At 44.0% G+C, this 22,805-nt stretch overlaps 1 protein-coding gene across 1 annotated transcript in view; it reads left to right on the top strand.

Annotated features, from left to right (window-relative positions):
* LOC110001275 (E3 ubiquitin-protein ligase SMURF2) overlaps nt 1-22,805 on the top strand; it is a gene marked incomplete in the record, with an annotated part of 47,544 nt that overhangs the window by 9,146 nt on the left and 15,593 nt on the right. The window contains 7 exon segments of the mRNA XM_065964426.1: nt 10,678-10,716; nt 12,463-12,571; nt 17,912-18,045; nt 19,865-19,930; nt 20,323-20,407; nt 20,769-20,852; nt 21,917-22,131. Of these exon segments, the coding sequence (XP_065820498.1) occupies nt 10,678-10,716; nt 12,463-12,571; nt 17,912-18,045; nt 19,865-19,930; nt 20,323-20,407; nt 20,769-20,852; nt 21,917-22,131 (732 nt within the window).

The following is a 22,805-nucleotide window of genomic DNA, read 5'->3' as shown; positions in this document are numbered from 1 at the left end:
TGCAGGGAAATCAGAAATGAATCTCAACTGGGATTGCAAAATGTCTGATGACTCGGCTCTCAGGCAGACGCTGCAAAGATGTGGGTGGTTAGAAATGTTCTTCCAGCTTAAAATTTGCTCTTACAGGCATTATTAGTGGTGTTGAAGCTCCTCATGTACTGATCGAATGTCCAGGGCTTTAATATGGAAACAAAAGTATAAGAACACCTACATGAAACAAGACAGGTCCTACAACAAATAGTGTGTTTTTAGGATCATATTAAGTGTTTCTCTGCAGAGCTTGTGCAACCGGGTACGAGATGGTAGAGCAAGTCGAGATCGTTGATGGCATTGTTGTTTCAGAAAAATGTCAGACTGGAAGTGTGAAAACAGATCGCAAAAACACAGATATTATTATCTTGAAACCTTGATTTGGAGTTTCGGTGCGAGGTTGTAATTCCTTTGAAGAGTAAACACTTGATTAAAAATCTAAACGGCAGATGAGTCATCATGAAAATAATAGTTTTAGCCGTACTCTCTAGACATAGTAGCTGTTGGCTGTTCAGTCCTTTCGTCTACGATTACAACATGATTACCGTCTCTATTCTTAGACGTGTCTGAGGGCTTTCTCATTCCAAATTTTTATTGGCAACTTACAGGATGAAAGTAAAATATGGCTGAGTGGTAATGATGTAACACGGCTCCCAGATGAAGTTGTGAAATTATTCTTAGAAACAAAACGCCCCGGGATTGGAAGCAGCATTTCTGGCATTTAACACGGTGGTGTGGTGGTCCTGAAGTTTTGTTAAACAGGTTGGTGTTATCCACCCCGGCCTCTTCTCTCCTCCATTACATCAGAGCGGAAAAAAGAGCCAAGAAGCCTCTGGATTCAGCTCGGGTCCCAGCCAGTAGTAATGCAAGCTTGCAGAAGCCTGAGCTGTGATCAGCTCTGTGTTTTGACTCGTTGCTGAAGGCGCTGTGGAACACTTTACTCGCCTGGATGACTCTCCGCTCGGCACGTTGTATTGCACAGAGTGGAAACACAGAGTGATGTACTATGCAGGCGTAACAGGAATGCAACTAAAAATTGCCATTGTGGCATGGTTTCCCACTATTTGGAGCTGAAAATAGTCGGGGTGGACTCCTCTATTATGCAATTACACTGACTGTATCATGGAGGGAAAAGGTGACGTGAGATGGATGAAATGTTCTCACACTAAGAACGCTGCCAGCCTCTTTCCTCTCACTAGTGGATGTGCATGGTGACTTTCCTCATGTAGTCAGGCAGGTTTTTGCAGAAGATGAGCTCTTCACTGGCCTCTAGATGTGTGCATTTTGTGTATCTTTGTTTAAAGACTGGTTTGGTCAGAAAGCTGTCTCTGTTCAGCTGCTGTGTTTCCCACACGTTGTCAGTTTTCTGACACCAGTTATTCACACTTTATGTTTTTGTCATGTCTGTAGCTGCGAGAGGAATCTTCTTCATTCCTGCTTAATCCAAAGATCACTGAAATAAAAATCTGTTTATATTGATACACCAGCTTAGTGAAGAAAGATATTTTTTTATCTATTTAAAAACCTGATTCTGAACTGAACAAAGACTCCTCAAGTGTGTGGTGTTACTATGATTATTTTGCTGCTCCCCATCGAGTCAGAGCTTAATCGATCTTGAATTGTTGTACGGCCTCCAACAGGATATCCTCAGCAGCCAATGAGAGCAGAGCGGGAAGTGCCACCAAGCAGATGTTGCGTCCTCTGACAGCTCGCCTTCAGGTCGCGCTGCTAATTGTATAAAGCCGCACGTAACCCGTCTTCTCAGCCAAGATTTCATCCATATTGTTTCTCTTATTTTCTGTTTTTCACTTCAAAAGAGAATCAAAGCAGGACAGCCAGCTGACGAAGTCGTCCATCCTCCATGTTTGTTTGTCTTCTGAAGTCACATTTGATTTGTGAGATCTCCTGTCTTTGAAATTGTAACTATAAAAAGGCAGGTGTGTGGTCCCCCAGTCTGGCCGAGTCATCTAGTTTGTGTTTTTGGAAGATTTGGAGATCGTAGACGGTGTGGGCAGTATTGGGTAACTCCTTCGGTTACAGCTGTCAGGGTTTTGTCATTGCACCATGAAGAATCTTAAACAAAGCCTGTTGAAGAGAAGCTTCAGGGGATGGATTAGATCTGGTCTCTTTTCTTTTCTCTGATTTCTCTGTTGTTTTATGCTTCTGGTCTCAATCATTCGGTGCATCATGTCCCCAGACGTTCTCTTACTCCGATGTTTAACAGGAGTCCTGGGAGTCTAAATGTTTTGTGTTTGTTTTGGGATATTAACTTCACGTAACAAGGATGATGAGATTCTTGGGACGTTTCCCTGCTAGTTTCCTCTCCACTCCTCAATGCTTGACAGGATTTTTCTTTCCCCTCTCAACTCACAGCACGTGTGAGCCAAGATGGAGCATGTCTTTGGACGCCTCCATGATTTATTCTTAAAAAGAGCACATCAAGGTCTTTCCCTCTCTTTTTTTAAGTGCTCCTTTCTGTTTTCCTCTCACTGTAAAGTGATGCACAGGGAGATTTTGTTTCTCTTTTTCCTCTTTTAATTTTCCAAAATCTTGGAAATGGCAGGTCTGTTTAGAGGTATTAGAAGATTTTCCTGGCAGTAAGTAGTTCCATGATCGCTGTGCCACCAGTGACTCTAATATCTTTATAATGTGACCAGAAGGAGTGTTATCAGATTTGCATATTACATAAGAAGATTTCCTAGGATATAAAAAAAAACCTGCCAAAGCTGGGAATTTTCCCAGTGCCTTAACCACATTTCCACAGTCAGCCTGAACCCCGTGAAGAGTTGGCCTGAACTCCTTAAACTCTACCCTGCTTCCTCTCTCCATTCTGTCTAACTGCACTTAAAGGCTAAAGTTAAGTGGTGGAGCCAGCTCTTTAAAAAGTAACCCACTTTTGTCATGAATAGGCCTGTGCTGTGAATGGACGGTGTGGCTGCCTCTGAGGCAAACGAACTAGACCGACCCCTTCCTCTTAAAGCTCGGTCTTTTTTAGAGGTCATTTCGTCTGCTATTGAGACATAACAAGGGGATGAACTACACCTCCACTTTGTAAATATGACTCTAAAATACTGAATATAAGCCGCTGCACCATATACAGAACAGGGGCGACTGTGGCTCAGTGGAGTCAGTTTTCTCGTATCTGGAATGTTTGATCCCCAGCTCCTGCAGCAACACTCCTTACCCCGAATTGCCATCAGTGTGTGAATGTGTAGGTGTGACCTGCGGTGTAAAAGAGCTTTGAGCAATCAGAAGACTAAAAAAGAAATCTACAAGCTCAAGTCCATTTACCATTTACAGCATACAAGATACATTAAGTTTTGGGTGGGCTCTCCAAGAGGGAAAAAAGGTTAAAACTGTCTTCCTGTGTGATGATTTCCATCCTGTTCAACAACATTCAGTTTCTGCACGGCTGTGTATCTCTTTTAGTACCATCTCTTTTAGACATGTGGAGTTTGAAATCCTGCTAGCTACAGGTACGTTAGATGAACTCACATTTTATTGTAACGTTATGAAGTACAGACCCACAGTCCAAGCGAGTCGCTCCGCCCACCTCCTCTGGTCGTTTGTTGTCTTCAATTAAGGAGTCTCAACATGTTTTATTTACCTAACAGTGTACCACCGTTTAAATGATAGAGTATGACCTCATTATCCAGAAAAAACTGTTAAAAAGTGTTGCGTCTGGGTCGCTCTGTATCCTTGTATGCAATTGCTTGCAATACACAATTAATCATGTGAGGTTTGCTTGGAGCAGGTGATGGTGGTTGAAAGTCAAAAACCGTCAGCCTTTCTCCATGGCAACCCCAGTTACAGGCGCCTACAAGACATGAGACTGCGTTCAAAACCAAACATTGCTGTCATAGGTGATTGATTAGCAGACGTCTCAGAGATTAGCAGGAGACAGATAAAGAACAGGTTCGCTCGTACGACCATCAGCACCTGTCTGTCATCCATGTTTTCTACCTCCCTTTAAGTCCTGAAGAGGTCGGGGGAAGAGGAAGCCTTTTGTTAGTAGAAGAACAATGCTGCACATGAGAGTGCACGGTCCTGAACTGGAGTCAAAACATGGCAGATAGGCAGACAGGAGGAGGGGGAGAGGTCAGGGAGGAGGGGGAGTACTGTTCCCTGAAGATGTGTCTGACTGTGTGGTGTGTTGGGTCAGTGCACTGGACTGGAGGAACCAGGTGGACAGGAAGACGGGTTCAGAAAGGGGTCAGTCTGAGCTCGTGGGCCTGAAGAGATTCGCTTAAGTTCTCATGCAGCTACGATCCTTGTGTTCTGAAGCGCCTCCTCTTCTTCCTCACCCATCTCCTCTCATTAGGCCGTGTTTGCAGACAGTTTTGACTCAGGATTGGCAATGGTGGAATATTACCAGCCGGTTGTCTCAGTTCCCACACCCCCATTTCCTCCACCTCATAGGCTCCAGTGTAATGGTTAACCGCACAGGCTGTGTGAAACCCTCCTCCCCCCATGGTGCTCTCTGCCTTTCCCATGCTTCGTTGTGTCAGTGTATGTGAACGCAGCTGTGTTAGAAACTGTATATACAGTATATGACTTCACAACACACACAAGTGGTCCCGAAGTTAAGGGCTGCCCACTCAAAGTTGCATTTGCAAATCTGCGTCCTTGTACTTGGAGCAATTTGACATTTCATAGTTTTTAACAAGGAGCCGAAAAGAACTCTTCCTCTCCAGAGGAAAACGTCCTCGGGATTGAACAACTTAAATCCTGAGTTAAGACATTTCTTGTTTAAAGTCTTTGTTTTTTTGGCACTCATCTGTTTTGTATTTGATAAACCGCAGCTGGCTTACAAGAAGGTCCTCAGTTTTTATTGGGATTCTTCAATCTCAAGGGGTTTTTAAAGGACGCTGAATTATCACCAGAGGTCTCAGTCTCTATTAAACAAACATGCTCTGCGAGTAAAAACAGTGAAAACACTTAACATAGTAGTCTGGTGTTAAAATCAGAAGGTCTTCAGAGACTCGGAGATGAGCTGCACATGATTTTTTTTTAATGATGAAGAAGATTAGTTTGGTGCTGAAAATCTAAGTAAAGCCAAACCTCCAAATTAAACAAAATGTGATTCAAGTGGCAGAATCCTGGGTCGTGTACAGCCCCTTCCCAGTCCCATCTTGTCTTGACCAGCAACTGCTACCATGGTGACACCCCCTACCCTCCCTCCCTGTCGTCATGTGACCTCTCCCTCCCCAGGTGTTTGGCTTGCGTCTGGCGGTCCTCATTGATTCGCCTGCACAGTGGGGCTCTTTGTGTGTCAGCCTGTGAGAAACCGGGCCCATCCTCTCCCCAACAGGTGGAACTTTTTTAAAACTCCCCCTACAGTCCAAGTCTGTGCCTGCACCGAGCTGCTGGAGTTAATTTTTTTTTAATGAAATCCTCCTGGTTGATTATCAGTTGTGTGTGGTGTTTGTTAAGCTGTCCTCTGGGAGAGAGATGCCAGTAATGTGCAGAGACAGTATTTGACTAATACGCTGCAGTCAACCGAGAAACCAACAAGAGCAAACACACACTCTGTGTGTGTGTGTGTGTGTGTGTGTGTGTGTGTCAGTCACAAGGTTACATTTCCACTTAATCGCTGACACATTATCCAGGCATTAGTTTGTTCTAGTGGTAATTATTTTTTAAAACAATGTTTGGGTGTGTTTTTGTGTTTGTGAGCCTGTCTGCTATCCATCATATCCTCACAATCCTTTTTTCTTCCTCTCTGGTTTTTTAACTGTCTATAATCCAGCACATCCTCAGTTTCATCCTCTCTTCTTCTGTGGTGTATAAACTTACTTCAGTGTTACATGTTTTGTTCATTTATCAGAAGATGGGAGAGGGTTTTGATCCTTGCTCTCACTCAAACGTTTGCATAACCCAGTGATGGAAAACTTAATTAAAAAAAAGTTCTACAAATTCAGAAACCTGTATATTCAGCTTTACTGTACAGAGGATTTTAGACTGACTTATCACCCGTCTGTAAAGTTCATTGGGGTCTAAATGTCCGCTCTTGTCAGGAAATGGAGCTCTTCTTTGTTTATTGTCTTTTTTTAACGTCTGTCCCCGTCCCTCGCTGTGAATCGGTCCTCGCTGGCTGTGTGAGGCGGTGCGACCAGAATGAGAAACACAGACGACACAGAGAAACCCTTCTCTCCTCTCTGCCTCCATACTCGCTGTCGCTATGACGACAGAGGATTTTAGATGAGTAGAGATGCACAGGGGGGGTTATGTGATGCTTCTCGGAAGTGTGTGGTAGTCTGTGTGTGTGTGTCTATGTGACGGAAGGAAAAAGTTGACCACCATCAGTGATTATATCAAGACACACAACGAGAATGTAATCATATAATCATCTGCTGGTCTGCTACGATCTTTCACACAAACTTTCCGTCATAAACTCCTGATGTGACAAACTGCGACTTCTTAGACACAGCCATTTGAAACCTACCTATAGTTTCAAATCATGAGGTACTGAAGAGTAGCCCTCACCTGGCAGCCCTGCAGCGTTCTGCCGCCCCTGGATTGGCTTCAGAGAGCTGGCCAATCAGAGAGGGAGTAAAAAGGATGTGGGTACAAGACAAGATCTGTAAGCAGCAAAACTATAGGGAATAACATATGTTGGGAAAAGAGCACTGGTGCCGTCAACGATGCCTTTCTGAAAAGTCTAAAGATTTTAAACTTGAGCGGTCACACTAAAAAGGCGGAGCACCCAGAAGAAAGACGCTTTTTCTCCAGGCAGCCAATTTCTGCTACTAACGCTCTCCCCTCGTTGAAAACAATAGAAAAAAGACGCTGCAGCTCAGAAAGAAGCACTAGGTGGGAACGGGGGCCTTATGCAGCCATTTTTTCAACCTTTGTGCCTTGTGAGTTTCTCAGTCACATTGTGCGGTTCACTTAGTGTGTCTCTGTTACATTTTGAAGTATAGGAGACAGACGGAGAGAGAGAGTGTAATTATATTTGTCAGTGTGTGATCATGAGAAGTCCAGGTTGACCAATAAAGCAGCAGATTTACGACGCTGCCCTGTAGGTGTACGCTCGCCCACTTCCTCTCCTCGAGGACGTTTTCTATCAACAGGAACCCATTTCCTGGAACGACATAAAATTTTGTGGCATTTCTGCGAGCTGGGGGGGAAAAGAGGGAGCTGCCAATTCTATTAATGTTGTTAATGAAGCAAAATTTAATGGCCTTGTGTTTTGGGTCATTTAGCTGCCGATGATTTATAGCATCAGAGTAAAATCTGTAGGCCGTACTTAAGTCATTCATGAGCTTAAAATATTTTGGTGCTTCTGAGTTGAATCTTCTTTCAATGTCTCCCTCCTTACACTCTTCTGCTGCTTGCCCTACATTCAGATCCCCCTCGATACTCCCCTCTCCTGCTCAATTATTTCATTCCTTTCCAGAAATGGCGTTATAAATCCACAGCCTCACAGTCAAAATGAAATCATCATCGTTAGAGAGACGTGTACATGTTGAAGCTGTGTTAGAAATTCAGATTTATGCACACACTGAGCTTAGAGGATTGTCAGTTGGAAAAAAGTAGAACGAGAAAAACACTTGGAGTGAGTCAGTGAGGGTCCCAAAAACCCAGCCCACCAATCATGAGAGATATGAGATAACTTTTATCATCAGGTGAAACTCTCCTTTATCGACAGGTTAACTTCTCTTTGGTTCCAAATCGCTCTCAGCAGCTCATATAGCTGATGTAGAAGACTCTGGATTACTTCCTCATCCCGATATGTTTGAACGTTGTCACATTTGCATCTTGCATCTGTTCTTCACAGGGGGCTGCTGAAATCCCACATTTTTTATTTACCTCCTAAAAATAAAATGAATATTATACGTTATGCAAACCAAACTGGCTCACCACTGTACACATCTTTCAAAATAACGCTCCTATAAACTGTATGTAACGGATAGCAGCTTTTTTTTTGATGGCTGTGTTTGGTCAGTGTGTAATAAAAAACTGTATTCTGATGGTTGGATTCCTCTGCTGTCCTCCAGCCTCAGACTCCTAATTGTCCTCCCCACCGCCATTGTCTCCCAGCGTGTACCATTCCAGTGGTTTCCTCTGAGTTTTCTGTTTTCAGCTGTAATTCGGCCCCTTGTATGTTTTCATAAGGAACATATATGGGTATAATTGCAGTGTTGCCTTCCTGCCGTGTGGCTAGCCGAGGACTGCTTGTGCACTCACAGGAGGGTCTGCAGGTTTGGCTCGGCTCAGTTTGGTTCAAGCTGAGCTTGTCATTGTGTGGGCCTTGTTTTTATTTTTTACTTTACTATAATTTCTCTGTTCCTGTTGGATTGTGGGAAGCATTTGGAGTAGCTTTAGAGCCGTGTTTCCCAGTGGTTCACTTTTATTTCACTTTACCTCCTGGGGATTTATTGCATTGTGACTTTAAGACTTGGGTACATGATTTTCCCCTCTCTGGAAACACCGTCAAATTTGTTATTTTTGCATAACGTGTACATTAAGGTTATTAGAATTTCCAGTACTTAGGTACTTGGCATATTTAATATGTTAGCAACATATTTGTGCAATTTAGTCAGTGTATGCAGGAGTTTGTTGCAACTTTTGATAATGAAATACAAGAAATTATCCAATATTGGGGGTCCAGGACTTATGGAAACAGGTATCAATATTGTTTGACTTCTACTAGTAAAGTGTCAGAGTTTATAAATGTGGTATCTGGATGACTGTAGTGGACATGATCGTGAAATGTGTGCTGAAACATTGTGGAAGAACTGTCACCTGTTACCTTACTCCACCAGGTTCACCTCTCTTAAAGTCACACACACACACACACACACACACACACACACACACTCACACTTATCCCTCTGTGCCTGTTAATAATTAATGAGATCAGTCGAGCTGTGGAGCGACGTGTCCCCAGGGCTCGTGTGTTTGTGTGTGTGTGTTCGTGCACGCTGCTCCGTGTGTTCAGTTAGAGCACGACCGGACGCGATGCGTACCAGATGTTTTAGAAATGAGGTGGGTTTCACTGGAACGTAACACATTCCCATGGATGTTTGCGGAAATAAATTCTTCCTCATCTGTAGAGCATGTTCAGCCCCCCCCCCCACAGGGGTAAGCATGTCCTCTGTTCATCACTCCTCCCTGTGTCTGCTTTAATTGGGGTGTGTGTGTGTGTGTGTGTGTGTGTGTGTGTGTGTGTGTGTGTGTGTGTGTGTGTGTGTGTGTGTGTGTGTGTGTGTGTGTGTGTGTGTGTGTGTGTGTGTGTGTGTGTGTGTGTGTGTGTGTGTGTGTGTGTGTGTGTGTGTGTGTGTGTGTGTGTGTGTGTGTGTGTGTGTGTGTGTGTGTGTGTGTGTGTGTGTGTGTGTGTGTTCCACTATGAATATGTAGATGGTTGTGCGCTTGAAACCGGTGATTTCTGAGTTTAATTGAGTTGACACTGCACTCCTGGTGGGTAAAATGGTTTCAGCTCAGACCTTAAAGTGGTTCAGGATGATATTTGGCATGCTGTGTGTGTGTCTGAGTATGTGTGGCATGGAGGGGCAGAGGAATTGGCTCAGGCTGCAGTCTGCCAGCGTGGGCGTGCCTTTGTCTATTTGTGTTAGCAGAGTAAAGTCTGAGCTCTCAAACCTGCACACGAGAGGAGAGAGTTACGGCTGCCACTTCAGGCTGTTTTCATCATGAATTAAACGGCTTTGAAAACCGCCTCCTTAACGTCAGATAGCTTTGGTCTCGGGTCATTTGGACACATTATGTGTTTTTCCTTCAACTCTTTTATGTCTTTGGTTAAAGTGATTTTAACATTTTATCTCCCTCGTCTTGGTCTGAGCTGCAGAGTCATTAAACTAAATGATTTTATTAGCTTTGAAGATAACTTGTCTTGTTAGTGTTTTTACAGCCCAAACCACTCAGAGCTGCATGACTAATAGCGATTGCATTGTCATCTCAAAATGAGTTTTGCAATAAACACATCTCAAAAGTCTGTATTCACACAATAAATAAAATCAATGATTTCTCAGTTTTGTGCACCTGTTTGATGGAGGCTCAGGTGTAACAGCTAGTGCGGCCGCTCAGAGCGCTAAGTTGAAGAACATCTTTCAACTTTTCAGAAAAGTGATGTTGACATCACAGCTGCTCTTTTCCAAATGTATGATATAACCTGTAGTAATGCTGCCTACGGGTCGTGTCTTGTACCCACATCCTCCTCGCTCCGTGTCTGATCGGAAAATAAACGACTTCAAGTAAAAAGTAGCGGAGCAGTGTCGGTCATACAGCGGTCGTTGTCAACAGACTGTTGTCATAGAGACAGGAAGGACCTGCAGCGTTTTCTTCTCAGCGCTCAAACGCTTCATGCAAGTTCTACCGAGTCAGTGGACACAGAGCCTTAGTGATTTACTTCAGGAGAAACATGTTGCAAACACAGTCCGTGCCAAACATGCAGAACAGCTGATAAAGATATCAGATGTTCATAGATAACATGTGCTCTTTTATATTTATTAACCACACTTCAGTTAGTTTTGGAAATGTAAAACAGAGTTATCACACATTGTACATTTTATCTAGTTTGATTTTTGTTAAACCACAACCCAAAGAAAACTCTGTGAACACTGTTTTATGATTTCTGATTATAATGTTTGCTTTATATTAACGCTCTTTCATTTTTCTGCTTCACAGTCCTCTGCGCCAAAAACCTGGTGAAGAAAGACTTCTTCCGTAAGTACACTTCGCTCCCAGCTGTTTATGATAAACTTATATTTGCTTTTCACACCCTGTTTGCTTTGCCAGTTTGGTTTTTGTGGGAACAAGTTGCACTTAAAAACATAGGCTTCTTTTTTTAGCCTTCGCTGACACACTTGGATTGACTCATTCAGCCGCTTCAAAGGATGTGGATGTTTCACTGCATTTGTCTTAAGAAGAAGGAATTCCTGATATTCTTAATCTGTGATAAAGTTTTGTAGAATCGAGTGGTTACAGTAAATGTTTTGGCCACTTAACTGCATTAAATCCTGAGTTGGTTCCCTCCTCTAAAGCCTTAATAGCTCACGTGTAGGTGTCTTTAGCGTGGGGAGTGTTTTGCTGTGTTTGGGTCGGGCTGTCATGGTGAGGAGGCATGTAAAGGTCTTCTGCTCACTCAGGTGGTTTCTGTGGTGCCCATTCCTGCCATTCCAGCGCTCAGGAGCTGAGCAAACACTCAGCGCTGAAACCAGAGATAAAAACGTCTGCGTTTGTCTTCATCGGAGAACTGGATCCATAATGTGTTTGTCATGTTGTTGTTGTGCTGGTCTGAACCACAGCGGGGAGAACTGGAGGGTTTGAAATGTCAAGAACAAAAGACGTCTGTCACAAATGTTGGGGACAAAGTGACTCTGTTTTAGATCAGTGCTTCTCAAACTTTTATGAAACATGCACCTCTTTGAAATGTTTTACTGAATTACCAAAAGCAGCCGAAAATTTTTTAAGAGCTTTTTTTTTTTAAAGATCTTAAATTCACTGTCGCTTCATTTTCTACATATTTTTGTTTCTTTGATTTAACCATCGTTTTCTGCCAATACTTAAACTGTCATGTTGCAAAGTTTAACAGTAAAAAAAAGGAAACAAACTAGACACGATTAGATTTTTTTTCTTGCCAGTCCCGAAGTTAACACATCCCCTCGAGTGGGTGTGAGAGGTGATGGCATTGATATCTTGTGTCCAGTGGGATCTCCATGGAAGGAATGATGCCTCTTCATACTTTTTCTGTTTGCCAGTGTTTCCAAGTCAGACTCAGTTTCTCCGTCAATTATCTTAGATATGTTCTAAATATTCCACTGGGATTTTTCACAGCGTTCTTCTTTCCTACCGAGACCCCATCCTCGCTTCACCCGACACTGAAAATCTCCCACTGTGAGAGACGTGTGAAAGGGGAACTCTGGTGAATGTCAGGGGTAGACTGTCCTGAATTTGTCCACCAGCATTTCCTGTTTCCAAAATGCACACATTTTTAAACCTGGCCAACCGATTATTGGAGTAAAAGTGGTTTCCATCAGCGATGACAATTTTTAAAAGGAAAACAACAAAAAAAAGCAAAATGGGCACCCTAAAAAATATCTCTTTGTTGATTTAGTTTTGGAGGTATCGAGGTGAGGCAGCACCTTCTTGTATTCTGAAAGCCAGTGTGCTAGAGTAGCCCCCTTTTCAGAGCGTGCGCACACACACACACACACACACACCCACACACACACACACACACACACACTGCTGTTCTTCACCCGTGGTGGTACAGAGATGTCAATCATCGTCTGATATGTTGTACGCCAATACTGCTGTGTCATGTGTTTGTTTGAGTCTCCTTAAATTGTTTATTTATTTACAGTAAGTTCAGCTGTGGCTGACCGTGGTGTTGTCTCTCTCTCTCTCTCTCTCTCTCTCTCTCTCTCTCTCTCTCTCTCTCTCTCTCTGTCTCTGTCTCTCTCTCTGCAGGCCTCCCTGATCCATTCGCAAAGGTTGTCGTGGACGGTTCAGGTCAATGCCACTCGACAGACACTGTGAGGAACACGCTCGACCCCAAGTGGAACCAACACTACGACCTGTGAGTCCCGTATTCTGTTCCTCACACCTGACCTGCGTCTGCAGACAAATGGGATTGTTGCCACTTCCTGCCACTCATCCTGCAGCGACAGACTTCCTCCTTTCTGGTGGATTCACATCTCTTCTTCTCCCCTCATTCATGATGTAGCTGTAGTATTTTAAAGCTTCGATCCTTTTGCATCCTTTACATCATAACGATAACAGATTCCATCGTTTTAAAAAGTGCTATTAAAAGCATCAAAGCATTGAAACATTTGACAACCTCAATCCGACTCCAAACAGCCGCGCTCTGGCTGCAGTTTAATGTCTGTCTTTTTTTAACCTCGCACCGAGAAGTGTCGGGCTCTGGCATTAACGGGAACTAAACAGAAACACATGTAAACAGCTTTGTCATCTGCTCTCCTACTTATTTAGATACTATGTAATGACATAACTGTTCAGCGCCGGCCAACTGTCTAAAAATGTCCCTTGGAGCAACATTTAAAAGGAACAGAGGAGGGAGGGCTGTCTCCAATAGTATTTTCTTCCATTGACTGGAACACGTGCATGTCTTGTTGTACCCTGATTTCCTTTCCCAAAGATGGTTTGACCTGTGAGAAGAATTCTGGAATAAAAAATAAAAAAAAAACATCGGAGACAGACCGCGTGAGTGAAAATGTGAGAGTGAAAGTTTCCAGTATTCACAGCGGTGTTTATCCAACCGCCGTGCGTAGCCAACAGCGAGAGGAAGCACATGTCTCCGTTTGTTTGGTTGCTGTGGATACAGGACCCTCTCTCTCGCTCTCTACATGGCTGTTACATTTAGTACTTGCATAACATTTGACAAGAAGGAGCAAAAAATCCACGTGCATGTATGCATACTTTAAAAAAAGAAATAAACAGACGAGGAGGAGAACACAAAGCTCCACGTGGCTCAGCGGAATTTCTCTGCGATCATTTTGTCTGCAGACGTCGCTGGCACAAAGTTTATGTCAGAATTCCTGGTGTTTCTGTGCCAGGGACAAGTTTAACATCAGTCTGCCTCCTCGGCTGTGCGTCATCCTTGTTAGCAGATGGAGAGGAGAGGCTCAGGAAGCCGTCTGGTCAGCTCACACTTATTAAAAAAAAAAAAGAGCCTGCTGCAACACCTGGTGTTCCAAATACAGCCTGCTGCTTTAAACCTTTTGGCTGTGATCTTTTATTTCCATTCGTTGTCATGTGAGGTTTTAGAAATTCTGTCTGTGTGTGTCTGAGGCCTTGATTTAATCGGTCAGCCACGGCCCGGCATCCCATGACCCGTCAGTGTCGGTGCAGGATGTGGCCGACATGCCGAGGACAGCAGACTCAGTCCGTCTGGCTGCCTGCCTCTCTCGCACTCTGTCTATTTTACAAGCTTTGTCTCGGGCACAATAAGAGCTCATGGTTGAAATTAAAAGCAACATTAGCACAAGAGCCTCTCCAGCAGTCGGCCAGTGGAGGATGAGGACGCAGTGATTATTTTTGAGCAGCTTCATCATGAGCTCCATGGAAGTGTTTCAAGCCTTTTTAGGAGATTTTCCTCGCAGTCTTACTCGTGTTCTGCTTCACGTGATGATGACTTCTTCTTCAAATTCAGCATCATTAATTAAAACCATCTGCAGCCTTTAAGTGCTCAGTCTAGACTCAAATTATTTAAGACCACTCATTAATTTGTTTTTCCTGCGACTATCCAAGCTGAGTTTTTTTTTTTTTTTAGCAAGCACGCAGTAAAAGCAGCACCGGCATCAATGCTTAATGTGGTTTCAGCACCGGTTCACGGGATCCTTTCTTCACTTTACCTCTGTGTCACTCGACCATTGCTGCTCTCTCTCTCTTGCTCGAGGCAGCTTTAGGGTCTCGCAGCCAGCCTACCAGCTGAACAGCAGCATCTACAGGCTCGGAGGTCATCATGTTTCCCACAGACTCTCAAAAATGAGGAACGGTACGACTTATATTCTGGTTTTTATGTTTTATATATTTTTATATTTCTGCAGTCTCAAGACCACCACTCAGAGGCTATTTTTCCTCGTCATCACTGTGATTAGAAGGAAACTCCCTGCACACAAGATAATGATTTTTCAGAGATATTTATGATCCTGGTCTAGTCTCAGTCTCATCCTGCCTTGCTCTTGTTCTTGACTCGGTCTTGATCCCTAAATGCCCTGGTCTTAGTCTTGTCTGCACTCTGATCTTGAGTATGTCTTGGTCTCGCTCGGACACCGGGTCTTGCCTACAATCAGAATCAGAATCAGGGTTTATTGCCAAGTACATTTACACATACGAGGAATTTGACTTGGTGTATTGGTGCTAAACAATTAACAAGGAAATAAAACAGAACTAGCAACAACTTAAATAATACAGAATAAGATATTACAAAATATAAAATAGAATTTAAAAATGTAAAATATAAAAAACTACAGCAGAGATGCACTAAAATCCTTAAAACTGAAAGGCCCTCTCAGGACCTTTAAGTGAACTCACAAAATTGAACAACTGCACCAAGATGTCCGTGCATAACTCCCGGCAGGTTCAGTAGAATCCCCTTTTGTAGCAGACACCCCCGGCTGTGAATCACTGTTGTACTATAATAATCTGTAACCAGCAGCACAGAATGGATTAGCCTGTTCACTTGTCCCAACTTTAACAAAAGATGTCAGTCAGTTTGAGGAGATCAGCACTTTCCAGTCTAAACTTGTTTAATCCTACAAGAGAAGCCTCCGCTCGGTTTCTGTTTCTATTTCAGACTGAGACTCTATTGTTGCTGTAATGTCGTGTTTTTCTTTCACTTTGACCACGGACATGTTCTTGGCGAACAACTCAAAACAAAAGTGAAAGATGCCTCTTCTTAGAACACAGCCTCTGAGTAAAGGATGTTGTTAGAAAGCACATCTGCTCATTTCTCTTTTTTTATTGAAATGTTCCCATTGTCTCCTCCGCTCTGTGTGTGTGTGTGTGTGTGTGTGTGTGTGTGTGTGTGTGTGTGTGTGTGTGTGTGTGTGTGTGTGTGTGTGTGTGTGTGTGTGTGTGTGTGTGTGTGTGTGTGTGTGTGTGTGTGTGTGTGTGTGTGTGTGTGTGTGTGTGTGTGTGTGTGTTACAGCCTATGACTGGTATTAAATATCTCAGCCAGACTAATGAATTTTATTACATGGAGGGTGATCCAGATGACTGGGGCTGGATAATAATACTTCCCTCTCGTCACGTCTGTCTGACTGAGCCGCTTTCTCTCTCACATCGCACCCCAGACAGGCATTTGGCATCGACTCAAAATGTCCAGACGTCTTACTCACAGCCCCATTGTTTCATATCCCCTTTGGTAAGCAGCATGATAATAAGGGGGGGATGCAGTTCTGCGAAATTGTACATGATTAGTTTTAAGCCCACCCGAGCAGATGTACCACAACAGGTTCACATGTTTGATCACAGCCCGACCCTGACCAGGAGTGTGACTTCATACTATAATAACTTTATTTATATAGCACCTTTAAAAACAAATGTTAACAAAGTGCTGTGATGGACAAAGCAAATACAGCAAAAACAGAGCAGAGATCAACAGAGAGGGCAAAATTGTAGGAACAGGAATAATATAGATTCAACAGGCAGGTATGGAGAGGCAGTTCAATACAATGAAGGAAAATTTGTTTAAAATCAACCAGGAGAGAACAAAATTGAAATTAAGGGAGAGTGGGACGACATCACAGGCTGCAAACACAGAATGAAGATAAAAAGAAGGGATAAACGGGACATTGGTTAAATGAATAAAGCAACAGAGAGCTGAAGAGTTAAACGATAAAAGGAGTAGGAATTTTAAAAGACTTAAGAGCAGTAAAATTAATACAGGAAGGGATACATTTAAAGGCTAAAACATTTAAAGAGAAAGTAAAAGGTTAAAATCAATAAAATTAATACTAATACTATACTGGAGCTGTCATGATACCACTTTGATACGATCTGAGTAAAAACAAAACAATATTTATACCTGTTTTGATACCACAGCAACAAAAAAGAAGTCCTACGCTTCCAGTCTGCTGTCTGTGAATTCACATTGAGTGTTGGTGTTTGTGGAATTCCACATACACACAAAGTCAGACATGCACACACACACACCTAGCGCTGCGCTCCCCTGCTGGCTGAGCTGATCGCATCTTGCCTCTGTAACTACCTCTTAAGACACTACAGAGGGGGGATCACTTCATCACCCTATAACACCTCCATGACGTTGAGATTGACACATTGGAAACGTCACTGGGGCGTAAATATAAAATTTTGAAATCTGTTGTCCACTTTGTGTTTTTTAATCACAACTTTAAGGATCATCAATCAATCAATAAAACTTTATTTATATAGCACCTTTCAGACAAAAATCATAATAATCAAAAATATAAAATCATTGAGAAACTAATGCACACCAATAAGAATTAAATGAAAAATATATATAAAAAATAAAATTAGCAGAGATTTTCATGAGCGTCTCTGCTCCGAGGGAAACGCCAAGCGAGTTAAATAACTAATGATACAAATTTGACATCACATTGGATAACCGTTAATACCCAATTACATTTTAAATTAAGCTGGTTTAATAAGGCTGCTCGTTCTGATTTCTCGTTTAATCCAAAAGCCCCAGAGGGTTGAAAGCTGGGGGTTAAATGTACCGTCTGCTCCACAGCTGTACACATTTATTTTTTTTAATTTTTTTTCACATTTTTGGGCTTTTTGTGCCTTTTAATGGAGAGACAGGACAGTGGATAGAGTTGGAAATCAGGGAGAGAGAGAGAGTGGGGAACGACATGCGGGAAAGGAGCCAGGTCAGATTTGAACCTGGACCGCGTGCTTGGAGGACTACAGCCTTCACACATGGGGTGCACACACTAACCTCTGCGCCACCAGCGCCCCAAGCTGTACACATTTTGAGACACACTTCAGAGCAATTCATTTTTGCTGCAGTTTGTCGCTGTTCATCAAATCTCCGTCATCCCTCTGACTCTCACTCGGCCTGCCATGTGGGCTGAGCTGCTGTGAATATCATAAATGATTCACAGAGTCACAGTCTGCCTGCGGCGCTCTGTCTCATACTCAGACGCTCAGGGTCACACTTACATGTTCACATACACTGAGTGGGAAAATCCCTCTCAGCCCCCTCTTCCTTCCTCTTCCTCTTCCTCCTCACGGACCCTATGTGACTCGTAGAGCGTCCTTGACGTGGCAACTCGATGGTAGCGGATGTGTGTCTCCCCTGCATTGCTGGGGACATCCTGCGTGAGACTCTCAAAGTGTTGCATGCTGACATGACGTCATTTGTCTCTTAGCCTGTTTACAGAATAATAATATCGTCTCTCTCTCCCCTCAGATATATCGGGAAATCAGACTCCATCACCATCAGCGTGTGGAATCACAAAAAGATCCACAAGAAGCAAGGGGCTGGTTTCCTGGGCTGTGTCCGCCTTCTGTCCAACGCAATCAACCGCCTTAAAGACACGGGCTGTAAGTGTCAACGCCATATTAATGCACTCTCCTATAAAACCGGGTTTCTTAATGCATTTTGAAGTTGTGTGGGGTCTGTCGCCAATCACCATCACCATCACCCTACACTTACAGAAAGAAAGCTGACTGGATACATTACTGGGAAATGGCTTCTAGTAGAATCAGTGCCAGACAGTTTTAGCGTCAAGAAAGCGTTCTGCAGTGATATAGACGGTACCTGTCCATTAGGCACAAAAACCTGGGAGGGAAAAAAACCCTCAGTTTTCCCTCGAAGCCCCCGACACTGTTGCTTTCCTGGAGCGACGCAGGAAACCTGAACCTTGTGCCACAGCTGCGAGCGGTTTGTTTGTGCGTTTACTTTCTCTGCTGGCCTCCTCCTCACCCCTCAGTTTCCCCTTCAGCCTCCTGCACAGACGGGCAGCACACACATACACAGACACACACACACAGACACACCCAAACTCACAAAATGCCATCGTGACCTTCTCGATCTCTCTATCTCCGTCTGCCGATCTAGACAACTGGTCATTCCACGCAGACATGCATAATTGTACCGCTGTTTAAGTGTAAGCGCAGATTTGTTGTGTTTTCTTTGTTGTGGTCTACCCCCTCGTGTGTGTGTGTGTGTGTGTGTGTGTGTGTGTGTGTGTGTGTGTGTGTGTGTGTGTGTGTGTGTGTGTGTGTGTGTGTGTGTGTGTGTGTGTGTGTGTGTGTGTGTGTGTGTGTGTGTGTGTGTGTGTGTGTGTGTGTGTGTGGTTTAGTCCCCTCCACAGGGGCTGAATAAGGGCATCTGGTCGGCTGAAATGTGTGTTTAAATGCAGAGCGTGTCTGATTTACAGTCACATTTATGTGTAATTGCAGAGTGTCTTTGTCCTTGACTTCATATTTAAATGTAAATGTCCTTTAAGTACACTCCTCTGCGTATATTTTACCGTGTGTGTGTGTGTGTGTGTGTGTGTGTGTGTGATTTGTTCTCTCTGTGGCTGCTGACCTCCAGCCAGCCTTGTAACGGTTTGACCATTGCCTGTTATGGTCCGTGTTTAGTCTAGACAGACATCCTGAGCTGATCTGCATGACACCCAGACAACAGAGAGAGAGAGAGCAGATAGTGGCATTTCTCATGTCTGCAGGCAACTTTTTTTTTTCTTTTTGGTCTATTTTTTCTCTCTGTGTTTCTCCCTCGCTCTCAAATTCCTCAGACTTTTAAGAAGTTCAGACAAAGAGTTTCCAGACTTTGGCACAAGTTCACGTCCATGCGAAGACTGAGAGGAACTGTGCAGGCTTTGTACTGAAATTTGTCAAATGTTTGACCTCTGCATTTGAACTGAAGCCGGCTCTGTACCGGTGCTTGTGAGGTTCAGACCAGACCATCTGTTCCAGGGCTGTGCTGAGCTGCGGTCCGCAGACAGAAGAATGAGAGGCAGATAATGAGGGGAGAGAGAGAGGAGTGGACTTAAGATACAGAGAGTAAATGATACGGAGCCATGGGACTCATCCAAGGAGCAAAAAAAACACAACACATGCTAGTTACATGCAATCTCTTTTCAGCTCTTTCTTCCAACTTTGACAGAGTTTGCACGATAGCAGATTTTTTAACTTTGAAAGTCAAACAATATCGTTGCTTGTTTCGATCCCACAGGAACAAAAATAGAATCCTAGAGACCCAACATGCAGTACTTCCTGGTTTTCAGTTACCATCACTTGCAGACAAACTCCTGCACTCTGGCTAAATTGCACAAATATGTTGGCAATATGTCGGCACCAGTCCTGTTCATCTCGTAATGTTCTCTCTCTTCTTCTTTCTGCGATCTCTCCCCAGACCAGAGACTAGACTTGAACAAGCTGAGTCCCAATGACAGCGACACAGTCAGAGGACAGATAGTCGGTGAGTGCACATGATCCTAAAAACAAGTGTTTCTGACTCCCTTTTATTTCAGTTTTTTAATTATGATTTCTGATGATTGTGAAGCCACGAGTGTTTAAATGTTGAATATGTTCAGCTGTAGTGTTGCCTCTTCTCATGGCTCAAAAAGCTGTCCAATATATAAATCATGTAAAGTTTAGTGTTAGATTTCATAATGCCACACGCTCCCTGTAGAAGGAAAAAATAAAGAGGAAGAAGAAACCCCTCCTGCTGATTAAATGTAACCCTTGTTCCTGTTACTCATAAAGATATAAAGCTCCGTCTTTATGCTTAGATAAAATATCTGTGGCTGCTCTGTAATGTGCTGTCGAGTAATCTCTCTGTGTGCATCTGTGTGCCATGTGTTTGTTCAGTGAGCCTGCAGTCGAGGGACCGGATAGGCACAGGAGGCCCCGTGGTGGACTGCAGTCGACTGTTTGACAACGATCTTCCAGATGGGTGAGTGACTCCGGGGGGAAAAGTCTTATCATCTCAGGACGAGGGCGTTGCAAATCCTTCACAACAAATGCTGCCTTCAAGCACGAGAGTTTTAGAAAAACAGAATACGATACATGCATGTGGTGAGACAGATCATCGGGGTTAGGTGATTCTGCTGCGGTTTAACCATCTAACTGTGTGTGTGTGTGTGTGTGTGTGTGTGTGTGTGTGTGTGTGTGTGTGTGTGTGTGTGTGTGTGTGTGTGTGTGTGTGTGTGTGTGTGTGTGTGTGTGTGTGTGTGTGTGTGTGTGTGTGTGTGTGTGTGTGTGTGTGTGTGTGTGTGTGTGTGTGTGTGTGTGTGTGTGTGTGTGTGTGTGACCAGCTGGGAGGAGAGGAGGACCGCGTCTGGACGAATCCAGTACTTGAACCACATCACACGCACCACCCAGTGGGAGAGGCCGACCAGGTGAGTACACTCACACCACCACCCACGGAAACTCAAACCCAGACCTCTTAAATCACTCGGCAGCAGGCCAATGGGGGACCTCTTCTCTGACCTCGGTGCAAATTGGGGGGGGGGGGGGGGGGGGAGTCTGTCTGAAACTGGAGTCGTCTTCTTTAAGGAAAGGAAAGAAAAGACAGCGGTGTCAGACGGTGTCTAATGATGTGGAAGAGCCAGAGAAGAAGTCACAGAGCTGAAAATAGAGGCGTCTCTCTCCCCTCAGTGTCTCTGTGATACTGAGGAATAACAAGAGAACCTGATAAAAAACAAAGCTGGACCGCACACAGCGCCTGAAGACTTCCTGATTGCTGCTTATTGATTTTCTGTTGTGTGATTGTAGAGACTTTTATTTAGATAGATAGAGTAGTAAACAAGGAAACAGAGAGGAGGGAATGACAGCCAAGGAAAGGAGCCGCAGAGTCAAACCCTGGCCAGCTTGCATGGAGGATACTCATGAATTTAAGATAACAAGTGACCAGCTGAGGAGGGCGGCGTGGGGACTGTACTTCACAACTTTCACTGCAGGCTGAGAGCTCAAACATCGTACTGTAGCGAGTAGGAGTGCAGACACAGCTGCACAGAAACTGCACATTGTGGACTTTGCTGACCAGGGCGACCTTTTTTCTCTCTGGGAGACCCCCAATAAAACAGACTGCGTCCTATATACTGGTGCGACTTATATTCAGGATTTTACGGTTCTACCTTCTCTCCAAGTCTTCAGCATAAAAGTTGAGTCGGCTTCAGACCAGTTTTGCTTTGCTACTTCCACATTTATATCCATCGCCTGTGGGGGGGATATTGATCCAGATATCAAACTATACAAACCATAAACCACCCTGGAATTAAATAACTTTCTAAATTGGAAATTTGTTGCTGGATCGGATCAGGACCTTTTGACCGAGGTGTTAGTTAATCTGATCATTAGTGGTCCGTGTAAAAAATACCATCTGATGCAGGATTACCTTCTCATTCTTTCTTTAACTCCTCCATGATTATCCTCGTATTCACCATCACTCTCTCCCCCCTAGGCCTGCCTCAGAGTACTCCAGCCCTGGTCGACCTCTCAGCTGCATCGTGGACGAGAACACGCCCGTCAGCACGAACGGAGCCACACCCACCACAGCATTACCCCCCAGTGGCGGGGACCAGCGGGCCCAGGAGAGACGAGTCCGATCCCAGAGGCACCGAAACTACATGAGCAGGACCCACCTGCACACGCCCCCCGACCTACCTGAGGGATATGGTTAGTTTACATCACCATCATTGCACGCCTATCCTTCAAATGGAAACACCACGTGGCGTCATTTATTACGGGATAGCCAGATATTCTCATATTCTATCAACAGAGATAGATTTTTAATTAGTTCAGAGTACACTGAGAGATTTTTATCCTCTGTTTAATCCGGCTGTTCTCCCGCTGTGAATCGTGTCAACATTGTAATGCTGTTGTGTTAATTACTTCCACCTCTGCCCCGCTCGCTGCTTAAAGACTGGGCCCAGTAACCCGGCTAATCTGTGTGTCCTCATTCAGTCCAGCTCAGCTCTGATGACGCTGCAGCTCGGCAAAAAGGAGCCTGAGATACTGGCTCCGTTTTACACAATCTAATTGAATTGATCTAGCTGTTATGGGCTGGCGGCAGCCATTCGCTCCCCCCCTCACTCTTCTGTTCTCTGTTCTGCACACAGTCAAACAATCGGATGCATTCATGTAAAAGCAAACACACACACAAGCTGTGATCCCCCACACAGCCCAGGGGAGGGTTTTTATCATCACAGTCGAATCTTCTGCAGGATTTTGGGAGCCAAAGCAATAAAGGCACATCAGCACTTAGCTCTCAGAGCTTCACATTACGAGGCTTCTAACCTCGCTTCACATCTCGCTCTGACTCAGTCCTTACTCTCTTCTTCTTAATCAAG

The sequence above is a fragment of the Labrus bergylta genome, chromosome 16 (genome assembly GCF_963930695.1).
Source record: "Labrus bergylta chromosome 16, fLabBer1.1, whole genome shotgun sequence".
Taxonomy (NCBI): Eukaryota; Metazoa; Chordata; class Actinopteri; order Labriformes; family Labridae; genus Labrus; species Labrus bergylta.
The sequence above is the reverse complement of the archived record's forward strand: the minus strand, read 5'-3'. Positions and strand labels throughout refer to the sequence as shown.